A 12607-nucleotide genomic window follows, 5' to 3' on the forward strand; every position below is an offset into this window, starting at 1 on the left:
TACTATGGACGTATATTATATACAAATTTATTTTACCACTTTCAGCGCTTCTGTATTTGCCTAATGTATCGCTTTTATTCTCTATATCCCATTGTATTTTCCATTTCCATTCTTTCCTTCCTTATTTTTAGAAATTTTAAGTTTTTTGTCGCACACTATATATTTCACTTGTACTTTGCATATTGTAAGCATATTTTTGTTTCTAATTATCTCGTACATTAACCTTGTGTTCTTTGATATGTGTCATCCCTATGTTTCCATAACGTGCCAATTACTACATTTTTATTTATTCATACGCAGCATCTATTTCATTTGCTTGTATTTGTAAGCACCTTCCTTGTATTTGATTACTTGCTTCATTAACTTCGTGTATTCTGATGTGTATCACTGCTATGTTGCCATAATGTATTAATTACAATATTAACTACTAATAGGTCCCACTGACAGTTTTTGTACCTCCGGGACCTCCTTCTGTACCAATGATGAATGATGAAATAAAATTTAGGTATTCTGCATCAATTGTGTAATTATTAGGTATTAAACATCACCATTGCTAGATGTCACAGCGGCACCACTCCCCAGGTTTTGAGCCACCTCTAGCAGAACGAACAAGCGATCTTTTTTCATGAAGTGGATTGGCTTCCAACATGACATCATTAAGAATACACAAAGCAAGCCTCCTCATTAAGCTTATTTCTACACTCTAAAAACTAGGAAGGGTATCGCAGGAGTGAAGCTGCCGGTTCACTCTTCAAAGCGTCGTTTTACTCTCGCAAAATGTCGAGGAGAGTGAAATGCATTGTTCACTCTGTCACCAAGGAGAGAGTGAAACGTTCTTTTCACTCTCCCCTTCAGAGAGAGAGAGTGAAAAGACTCTTGCGACATTAGAAAAGAGAGACTCTTGCGGCAATAGAAAACAAAACGTAGCGTAATCTTCTGCTTCAACTGTAGGTGGCTGGCCCCGAACATGGCAATGTATCATTCGTGCACGCTGAGCAAAGAACACATCATTTTGCTTCTAAGAGAACAGGCCGCCGCAGTTCAACGGAACGCGTAGCGAGCGCTCTACTTTTTCACTCGGAGTTGCTCCACCGCGCGCGCGCGCGCTCAAGGTCGCGGAACAACACAGCACCGGAGAAAGATGACCGTCCGCCGAGCAGCACTGCTGCAGCCAATGCATTTCAGCAGCAAAGGCCAGCCAAGGGAGATCGTATGTTAGCCATCTCGCGTCGCCACGAAAACACGACTGTCGTTCGTCATGCCTTGGATATAACAGCAAATCCTCCACGGTAAGTGAATTCTAACTTAGGTGCACATTGTCCGTATATGTCATGCTATCGCCAGGAAGTCGTCGCTGCGCTTAGCCGACGCGATTGACAAAGGACTAGGCATACGCGCTGTGTCTCTCGATGTCAATCGGAAAAGCCAGTCGTCGCGATAACTGCATGTGATTTTACCACTTTGCCGTTGTCCGTAAGAGCTTTAAAAATCGCAAACGCTGTCAGAACTATGGTATGTTCAATAAGACGCCAGGCGAGAGGACGCTTAAAATGGTTAGTTCACCAGCCCGTGATTCCGAGCCTATGCGGAGCGTGATTAGCGTGCGTTTTGTGTGTTTGAATTTATTCAATTTGGCAGTCTACTGTGTACGGAACGCTGTTGAACTAAGGAATCACATAACAGAAAACGTAATTTTGCTGGCAGCATGCTTTATTTTTATAAATAAACCGCGCGCTTGACGGTGTCTCGCGCAGGGGGAATCTGCGACCACTGAAGTTACGTGCAGCACCAGTGCTAGTTAGAAACTTTGCCGCAGGCATTCAGCTGCATGCTGCAAGAGGTCAGTTGGGCGCGTTATCTTGAACTTACTGAAAACGCATGAGGAATCCATGTTTTATGCTGAAAAAAGTATAAACCCCATATAAGCGATCTTGCGCGCGGCAGCTACAAGCGACGCGACGGAGATGGCTGTCGCGTTCGCTCGTCGCCTACAAGTCGTACTCCGTGCGAGCGACGATTTTGAGCGACGCCTCCCCGGTGTTGCCGGCATGAGGGCTGCAGTCACGCGTGACGCGTGCTTTAGTAATTTACGTTGATGTATTTTACTATAAAAAGTAGCATAAAATATTTCCGGAGGTCTTGCAGTACGTTCTTATCCTTGCACGTATAAAAATTGAATCATTTGCTCGTTCCGCGCGACAATCGGTAGTATTTGAGCGATGTATGTACATCCAGTTCCGGCTTCGCGCTATTGGCTAGTCGCTTATAGCACTTCTGGGCGACGAGAGACGATTTCTAGATTTCCAGAACCGAGCCATCTGTTCAAGCGACGGCCCGTTTTGTCGCTCGAAGCCGTCGCTCGTCGCCGTCGTGCACTAAATCGCTCTCACAGTGTTTATCCCTAAGACTGAACTGTTTTTGCTCATGTTGAAATGGTGTGATTATAGGTCTGGTTTTGTCTCCTGTTGCGGTTTTCGTGCACGGTGCGAAACTGAAAGGATGCTTATGTCTACGAACTCGGTGAATTGTCGAGCAGCTAGTTACGCATCGGCATCGAATATAACGGCTGCTGTGTGGAAAAACAATTGCAGGGGCGCTTTGCATACGCTTATTGTTTGGACATGCCTGTGCATTTGCTAATATGAGTTGGCGTGTGAGAGTTATGTCATATGAACAGCTAAATCAGCCTTCCTCTGGGGGTTACAAGCGTAATGTGTGCATTTTGCTATAGCATGGCAGATCAAGATGTGTTTATCGCTTGAATATTTTTAGTAAAGAAATAAAATATCAAAATAAAATGTTGCTTTAATTCCGTGTTACCAGTCTGTCGTACACAGAACAATAGGTTGGTGTAATAAACTAATAACTGCGGTTTAACTGCAACTTTTACATGCCTACAAGAATCTAAAATGCTAGATTTAAAACTGCAGCAGTAGTCGGGTCTGTCAAAAATGAGCTCCACAGCGCACCTCATGCATGAAAATAAGTTCATGCCTTTTAGTAAGCTTAGATGCAGGCTGCAGTGAACTTGTTATTATTGAAATGTGGGTAAGCTTGCCATAACAAGCCTTGTTGCCCTTTTTTATAGGCACATCCATATATCCATTGAGCTGAAGGACAATATTTTCATCCCTATTGAGCATCATGTTTGCAGCTATAATCCTCAAATTATGGCTTCAGCAGTGGCACAACAAGGGATGGTGCGGGGGGGGGGGGGCCACACTGGGCACGTGCTTAGGATGTGTCACAAGTGGTGTTTGCGATACACCAGACTCATGACAGACCTATGACGTCTGAAAATGACCAATATTCTATTCATTAGCAGGAGTATTCTAACATTCATGAAAAACAAGGATGAACTGTGGTTTATTTGTTTTTTTTGCTTAAATCTAAAAATTGAAGTTAGTTTAGCAGTTGACTGTTGCAGTCACTTGAATGTTTTGCATGCATTTCACTAGGAAGACTAAGAGCTAAGACTTTTTTATTGCCATGGCCTTGACTGTCTTGATGTTGTTTTGCACCATGCCCTTGTGTTGACTTTTGCATACGATATTTTTCAGGCACTCGCTTTATATAACGCAAGAAGGCAGCTGCAGGGACACGAGGATGTGAAAGAGCCAGTGCAGCGCGACTTCACGTAGTGCAGAGGAGCCAATGCCAAAAAATCAACATACATTGGCATGTTATTTGGACAAGAAAACTAGTATGTGGGTATATTGGGTGTACCATTTGACCAAATTTCAACAAAATCAAGATACAGTATGTTACACGAAGATGAAAATTCTCACGTGCTCCAGGCAGTCATCTTAACATGGTATATTTATGTAATGTCTCTGATTGGAAAGTCAAATCAAGTATGCTCTCTGGAGGCAAACACATAGCAGCAAGTGTCATTGAAAAGTTAAAAATGTGTTTTAAGAAAGCTGATTAGTTCTGAGAAGTGACTGCTTTTTGTCTTGCCTCAACAGATATATCCATGTGATAAAAAAATAGTGGTACAATGAAATTGCATATTTGCTTAGCGACATGATACATACTTGCAATGAGCACGGTGCCTGTGTTTACTATAAAAAGCAACAGCCCATGCTTGGTTAGGTTAGGCCCACTACAACATGCAGGCATGGGTGATTGGCGCTTTTTTTATTTCTGTATCGGGAGGTTTATTGACGTGCGTATAGGTGCAGTGGCACGCAGTATGGCTAGTACAAAAAAGGGGGGGGGGGCAGATATATGTAGCTCACTGTACACGACACAGGGCTAAGGAAATCCGTGTTCAGCAACTATGTTAAATGCCATGTACGTAAATTTTACAACACTACTCGTTCGAAGCGCGCACAGGTGCATATTGAAGAAAAGTTTCCAGGGTAGATAATTTAGTTCGTAATTTACACTAATTTTGCTCTAACCACGAGACATAATAATTTGAATATACTGCACGGAAAAACCTAGAGCGAATTGTGTGTCAGTTTCGTGTGTATACATATAATCTTTCCTATGCATCAGGTCTTTTGCGTAATGCATTAACAGTTGACAGCCTATCTTATGATGTGTACTCTGTTTACATTACAGTTGTTTATTAGTTTACTCGTTTGTTTTGCGACTGATGAAATGCCGGCATATATATATTTTCAACATTTGACATAACCCTGTATGTTTTGCAGGGACAACCCAGGACGTGCATTTCTCAGCACCCAGTCAACTGCCAAAAGTGACTCAAACACAGGCCACCAGTAAGTGGACATCAGTTGCAATTTCACATTATGCAGTTGGCGGCTGCCTTGTACGGAGGCTTTTTTTTTTAATGAGATTGCGATGTCGTTCTAATGTGCATTTTGACCACAAAGGTGCGATCATGTCTCACAGAGGCATATATGGTTGCTATTCTCTGCGAGGGACGTGTTCTCGTGTTCGTGAAGCATTTGTGTTTGGCAGTATTGTCGCCCAATGAGTCGGATATAAACACTAACTCGCCATTGCCGGCAAGTAGTTGCGAGAAACGCATTGTGACGCTGTAAAGTTATTTCATTAATTCGAAGGAAAGTTTTGCAGTAGGAAAAAAGGTTGCTATTCCAGGTAAACATGTCTTTTTCTCACAGGTTATTCAGCCAAACTGTGGATGCATGAAATTCGTGACTTATGAATAGATTTTAATTTATTCTTTAGTAATGCTTCTAAAAGAGACTAGAAATAGCATGTGACTACCTCTGCAATCAGCAGACCATACATTTACAGTCATAAGTGGCAGTTCCATGCAGTCTCGCACTTTATATAACCTTTCCTTTCAGCAACATTGGAACTGGTGGCTGCGTTTTCAGAAGGAGAAGTGCACTTGACACTGTATATGTATGTGTGAATTCGGTTTTCTTCGTATGTGTCGGCTCACTGACAAACAGTGCAAAAATCTGTTGTACCATGAGCCTGACGACGCCTTCTGCTGCTAGAAATGCGGCACTTCGTATTTTATAGTACTGCATGACATTTAAATCAAAGCTACCACATAAAATGATCAAGAAAACTAACTGCTGTTATAGCTGTTTTCCTCAAAGAACGCTTGTCCTTTATGGGCTGTGTTAATCTGAGCTCTCCACCGATGTTTCAGTAGTATTATCCCTTAGTGAGTGAGAGATTGGGGCAATTAATCGTGTTAGTGTTTAAGTGGTGTCCTAATTATGTGCATTTGTTCCAACAAAGTTGTCTAGATTACTTTATTGTGTAGTGTAAAGCTTATGAAACCATCAGCAACTGCTGAGTTGCTAACATGCATATGGATTTGTCACTATACAGGTGGAACTCGGCTGTACCACTGCAGTGCTGCGGAAATTGCCTTCACCAACGGCTTTGCAACAGCTGTTTTGCAGCATGTCGGTATGTGTTAATTTATAATTATGTTGGGATGGGCTAGTATTATGGACCACTGCTACTCTGTATTGTGACAGATCCATATGATAAGGGATGTAATGGGCACAGCGAAAACCTTCGAATTTTTTACTATGGTACATAAACAGGCTCTCCTTTTCGTCACTGGAGCAGGAGAGAAGGGCATGCAGGTACTCCTGAATGTACATATATTTCAAAACATGAGAGAGACATATACACACACACACACACAATTAAACTAAAGGCAGGGACGTTCCATCTTTCATCTTGAATTGAATTGTGCAGCGCAAAAATACAACACAGACCACAGAGAAGCACACATGTTAACAGGTTTGATACACACGTTAGTTCAACAGATTTGATACTTCAAGTGTGCTATTTTACACAAAGGGGAAGGGAAAGGGGAGAAAATCTGAAAAAAAAGTGGAGTGGAAAAAAAGGAATCGTGCCAAAAACCATGAGAAGCATCGCGCAGCCAGGATCACCAGCAGGACATCTAAAAAGCACTCTGATAAAATTACATACAGGACAACCTTACGTATAGTTTGTTTCAATCAACTCAGATCACATGCAGCCATTACTGCAATCAAGTTGTTTCCTTATGTCATATGAGGGAATGATGTGGGCCCAAAAAACTGTTTAGAGCTGAAGGATTATGTTCCATTCTAGCCTCATTGCCTGCTTTTTTATCATATTGTTATCAGCTGCTTATGTTAGGGACAAAAAGTAAGAGTACGAACTGTTTCCCGATTCGCCATTCCACACAACATGTCTTTGTGACTATATGTACATGCAGATGATCCATAGTTGAAAAATATTCAGTACAGTAGAATCTCATTACAAGATGCACTTGGTTGTAAGAGGCATCTGAAAATGGTCTGGTTGGTTTTCCAATGTTTGCCACGTTAACAATACTGTATACAAAACACACCTTTGTTACTAAGGATGACTTTTTAAGTATTCACTACTTCGAAGGGACACAACCCAGACACATTCACTTTGTGCACCTTGTGTGCTCCGAAGGGCGTAAAGATCACACAATCCTTACACAAGTCAATCGCGCATGTCTGTTTTAGCATGAACCAGAAAAGGAGGGCAACGGGGACAGTGCAGGGCAGAAAGTGTCGGCAGTTGAAGCTGACGAGCGTCTAAGAGCACCTCAAAGGTACTGCGAGCAACAAGGCTTGCAAAGTGAAGTGTTTAAATTCCAGAAGTTGGGAAGGAAGCTAACACAATCTACAGTCACTAAAAAGCTGTGAATGTCTTCTTTAAAGGGCCCCTAAACTACCGAGGTTGAAATTTAGTTGCGGTGTTGCAGTTCTACACAATAAGGCAATGAACAGGTAGCCACGAGAATTTTTCGAAACGGTGCAGTAATAGTGGAGCTACATGTGTTTGATTATCGAAAAGTAGTCCCCACTCATTTTACTCTTTCATCTGGTACACGCCATATGGACAGTATCGTCTTTTCCTTGCCTAGTACACCTCCAAATGTTACGGGACAGGCCAACACAAACGAGCTCTGTTGCTGCCGCGCTGGCCCGTCGTCCTGTGAGGGGTGGCGCTAATACAACGGAACTATATGGTGACTCGTGTTGAATAGCCTCGTAGGGAGACCCTTCTGTTGGCGTTTCTGTTCTTTGCCCCCATTGGCTGCCCACAATGGCATCGCGCGCAACGCGACGAGGAAGAAGGAGTGTGTGTATTTGCTTGCAGGCCTTGCCGGCAGTCGTACACTTTCGTTCGACCAATCGACAGCACCGGAAACTGGTGACATCATCAGAGACAGCCTGGTGACGTCAGGACAAACTGGGGGGTGCATGATAGGTCCAGAGAGGCGCACGGGGTCATTTTCTTCATATTGTGGTGCTCCGGCAGTGCTACGCACTCTGGCATTTGGCTTCGTCGATCGTGACGGCATTCTGATTTCGATACGCGTGTTTACTTGAAATGTTCAAAAAATGTCGAAGTGGTTTAGGGGCCCTTTAAGCCACCCTGAGCATTTATTCCTTCAGATATGTCAAAACATACTTTAGTGATGATGCATAATAAAGTGATCTAGTCTGGCTCCTCAGTGTCTCAAAATTTTTGGTTTCGAGAGACATGTTTCCCGTGCCTCTTGAATATCTTCTGATGAGGCTTTACTGTAATATACACAAGCAATTGTAACTCCTCCTGCAAGTATTATTCATTAAGCCCGGTCACTTATGTGCAAAGCTTGTGGTCAAGTCTTGATGTCCGTACTTTTTAGAGCTATGTTTATTAATTCATGCTGTTCTTATTGGTTCTTCGATGCAGGAGACAATGCCTACGAAATTATTGGCCCTGATCATGAGAGCCCTCAAGGGGCAAACAACATCTCTGTTGCAGAAGTGAGCCCGGTACCACTTGGAAGTTACCATGACAGATGACACGGCAGCAATAGATACAGAGACTGCCACGTCTACTGCAGCTGCAACAGTGTACGAGGCAAGCAGCAGCGCGTCAGCATCAGCAGCAGTGTCAGAAGGAACCACACCAGGCCTGGTAGAGCAACATGTGTGCTATCACTTGACTTTTTTTGTAGTGGATACAACTCATTTGCTCAACATACAAAAGCTTTTCACCACGACTGTGAGCCAGTGTTATTGTGCAGCAAGTGCAAGACCAAGTTAGGTGTTATAGCACAGTACAAGCATCACTTTAATATATGCAAATGCAAACATATTACAGTTGTTGCCTCCCCAGCCAGCCCACATAGTGACAACAATGTAGAACACATGGTGGGACACACCTCTCCCCCATTACAAGATAGTAGAGACTGTCAGTGTTGTTGCTAGATTGACTGGTCTTTGTAGGCAACTAGAAGGACAACACAGGTGTCATAAGATTGTTGTTGATGTTGTTGTTGAAGAGGTAAAAAAGAAGTTTGATGCAGCTGAAGTGCCAACTGATATTGAGCAAATCAAAAGCAACCACCTGAGAAACCAACACTATCGAAATTTGGGTATCTATGTGCCGCCAACTCTGGTAAGAATGGCATAGGACAGAAGTGTGATGAAAATCACACAGACACTGCTGTTGCATCACTGGCCACAGTGAGCAGCGACTTGTAGGGCAAGAGAGTCAACTGAAACTAACATTATGATATAGTGTCATGCTCCCATGTGACCACTTTTCAAGTTATTTTGCAAGATACAGCTCAACCTCCAGAAACGAGACTGCAACTTGTCTGTAAAAAAGCTTTCACAAAAAATTATTCATAACACTGTTAACATAGCAGTATCTTTTTTTGTGTCGGTTCGAGGTTCCCGGCTGTCCATTAATGCAAAAATTGAGGAAAAAAAGAACATGTGTCGTACTTACACCTTTTTAACAAGTACGAGGGGGACAGAACTTTTCTAGTCATGCATCTTCATCATACTATCAAGTTTTTAAATACCTTTTATAATTATTATTACCAGTTATATCTGAGTGCATTGTATGCATGTAGCAGGTGTAAAATCAGGTCAGTTGGATCAGATGCCTTATCTGCAAGCGAGCCCTATATTCAAGAAATTTGAATTAAAATAGTTACGTTAGAGACGCAGTCTTTCAGCACTCCATTGCCTGTGGTTTAAGCATTGCTCAATACTTTTGTGGGTGGCAATTTCAACCGGCACAGCACTGCGCTTTGCCACAGTCACATTTGTCTTCAAAGCGGTGTTTACCATTTGTGTTGATCTGTTTGTGTATGCAAGAGCAAGTTTTTAATTTGTATTTTTCTGCATTCTTGTGCTTGCACTAAGCTTGTATAAGGCAGTTACAAAATGTGCGTCACTATAACGAACTGTTCTGTTGAGCTTACACTTACAAATAATAGTGTTCAGATGGCCGCACTTCTATGCGGGTGCACCGCTAGCTTTGTGTATGTTCTCATGTTTGTATAAAGCTTATATAAGCTAGTTAGAAAATGTATGTCACTAAGCATTGTGATATTCTTTAAAGAACTACTTGGTTGGTTTTACACTCGTGAATTAGTATTGAGGCGGTGGTATTCCCATGTATGCCCACTGCTAGCTTGTGTCCTCACGTGTTTGTATTAAGTTTCTACAAGGGAGTTACAGCATGTACGTCACTAAGCGCTGTGATATTTTTTAAAGAACTGCTTTGTTGGTTTTACACCTGTGAGTAATAGTACTCGGGTGGCACTAGTCATGTGTAGGTACACAGGGACCATTTGTATACATTATGCTCATGTAAAGCAGTTACAAAGTGTATGTCACTAATTACTGTGATATTTGTTGAATTGCTGTGATGGTTTTACACATGTGAATAATAGTGGTCAGGACACAGTACTTGCGGTGTATAGTTGAATTTATACACTGCCAAGACATGGGCTGTATACGTACCAAAAGAAATGTATGTCATTATATTGTTGTGATTATTACTGTTTGGATTTTATTAAACTGTAATAAAATTGTTTCTTGTATCTGTTGAGGTATGGCAATTTGTCATGCAACCAAACTGAGGACCTGAACTTGTGCATACAAATAAACAGCTAATTTAAGAGTATACTGCTCATATTCTGCTAAACCAGTTTAGCAAATCTTGTACTACAATGCTGGAAAAATGACAGAGCTGACTCGGATGTACAGAAAAAGTTCTGCACTGGCCGAAGGACTGCCCCACACTGGAGTTCGTAATGTTGCGTTTATTGGAGTAGAACAGAAAGTGCACTTCTATTAAAAATGCGACAGTCGGTGCAGAAACATAAGGCAGACGAGCGGATGTGGCACATTTTTTTCAGGGCCCTCCATGCCTACTACTGCATTTCTAGTCCTCCTGTGCTCTGCGTATAAGCCCCTGTTCAGCCAAGGTTTTTACTCCATGACAGTTGTTCTATGGGTTCGTAGCAATATTGAAGAAAAAAATTCAATGGTTTTCAAGGACTTTCGAGGCCCCGACACAGTAACTTCAAGGACCTCGTGCAATGTGTGTAGTAGTTTGGACAGGCAATAACTTGTTCAAGAACACCGTTAACTTTAATGCAAACAAAAGAAAACAAAAAAATCGCATTTCAGTGATTTCAAACATTTGAAAGACTGCTAATTTGCCTTTCACCGCCCACCACTAAACGCACATAAGGAAGCATTTCAAGAAAGCGCTCAGTTTTTCTGCAATAGCCCAATTAACGACTTGGACCTGCAACATTCGCAGTTTTTGAATACTGTTTGGTTTGACAGTGTATGTGGTGTCATCTGTTGCCTCAGCTTTTTTCACCATCAAATAAGCAATAGTCATTTCTAATTTCTTTTTATTGTGTCTGTCGCTCTCAATTTACTCTTCACGGCTTCTCTTCGAATGCCTCAACTGTTGAGCTTCCTGCTTCTGCTCCTCCAAGCACATTTGTCGCCGGTTCCATGTGCATAAAACTGGTATCTGCAGCTCCTTTGTAATTTCAACTTTAAGGATGTCGCTTTCCTTCTATTACCTCCAGAGACAATTTTCTGTGACATGCGAAAGAGTGTCACAGCAGGGAAAAAAAGTGCTTGGCAATGTCTGCTAAGTCTAGCCAAGTGTACAAGTTTAAGGACTTTCCAGTACTTCTAAATATTCAAGGGTTTTCAATGCCTAGAAAATGGCATTTTAGAAATAAAGGATTTTCAAGGATCGCTACAAACCCTGGATTCTAGCACCTAAATAATTTTACAAGCTTATTTTGGCATGGAGTTAGGAAATTCGTGCTTTCTAGCTAACGCTGCACTATCTCTGTACAGTGAAGCCACGAGAGCGCAACTATTTTGGAGTAAAGAAAAATACTGAAAGCTTTTAATACCACTCTTCTTTTTTTCGATGGAGCTTCGTATTGCCTAGTTAAGTTTACGAATATGCCTGGTTTTGGCGGGCGTTTCTTCGACATTTTCTGGAAGAAGCAGATGTCTAGCCCCCGTATTCAGAAATGTATCTTAATACAAAGCTCATGCTTGACTTGATATAAACGACGCCTGGTGCGAACGTCCCCCAAGACGCTCACTGCCTTTCTTTTGGTGCGTTCACGACTTGCGTCGTTTAGATCAAGTCAAGCATGGGCTTCAAGTTATGATGCATTTCTGCATATGGGGGTAAGCGTGCACGATTCCGGGCAACGCACTGTGCCATTGACACCGAGAGAAAACGGGGAAAACAGAGTTAACCACTTATGCTCCTAAACTTTCGCGTACCTGTGGTGTGAGTGTATCGTGGAAGAAGAAAGAGCGCAAACACAAGGACGAAAAAAAACATCAACCACACCAGCGCTTCGTGGTGTGGCATGTTTTTGCGTCGTCCTTGTGTTGCGCTGTTTCTTCTAAAATGCTCAACCAACTAGCCGGCAAGTCCATCCTGTGCATATATAAATTGAACACACGCATGAGTGTAGATGGTCTTCGAAGCTTTTAGAACGAGCATTGCCACAGGATACGAGCAGTGCACACGTAACAAGTGGACACATTAGTCATTTAAACATGCGTGCCAATGCATTTGACGCGGCTATCGGCATAAGCAGTCTCCAAATGTTGGAATGCATGCGCTTCAAAACGCTAACGATCCGCTGCTAATGCAGGACAACAGCTCACAGCGGACTGAACCAAACTCTTAACTAATGCACTTGAAAAGAACGCCTACACGGCAGCGTGAGGCACGTCGAAATGCCTGGTACTGGCGTCGCAGTTGCTCACCAGTATACGCGCGAATTAAATTCACATACGTGGATGGTTGGCGCAACACTTTG

General features: G+C 42.4%; 1 protein-coding gene across 3 annotated transcripts; it reads left to right on the forward strand.

Annotated features, from left to right (window-relative positions):
- Positions 1 to 1206: 1206 nt before the first annotated feature.
- Positions 1207 to 10327, forward strand: LOC142590676 (uncharacterized). Of its 3 annotated transcripts, none has more exons than XM_075703085.1 (4): positions 1207 to 1289; positions 4662 to 4730; positions 5785 to 5865; positions 8176 to 10327. In XM_075703085.1, exons 1-4 carry the CDS (start codon positions 1213 to 1215, stop codon positions 8204 to 8206), a joined length of 258 nt encoding a protein of 85 aa, XP_075559200.1. In that variant the 5' UTR covers positions 1207 to 1212; the 3' UTR covers positions 8207 to 10327. The 3 variants fall into 3 exon arrangements, 2 of the variants coding, with proteins under 2 accessions (XP_075559200.1, XP_075559198.1); XM_075703083.1 differs by lacking the exon at positions 1207 to 1289 and adding an exon at positions 3228 to 3703; XR_012830214.1 differs by lacking the exons at positions 1207 to 1289; positions 5785 to 5865 and having other exon boundaries at positions 3897 to 4730.
- Positions 10328 to 12607: the final 2280 nt, after the last annotated feature.

The sequence above is a fragment of the Dermacentor variabilis genome, chromosome 8 (genome assembly GCF_050947875.1).
Source record: "Dermacentor variabilis isolate Ectoservices chromosome 8, ASM5094787v1, whole genome shotgun sequence".
NCBI lineage: Eukaryota > Metazoa > Arthropoda > Arachnida > Ixodida > Ixodidae > Dermacentor > Dermacentor variabilis.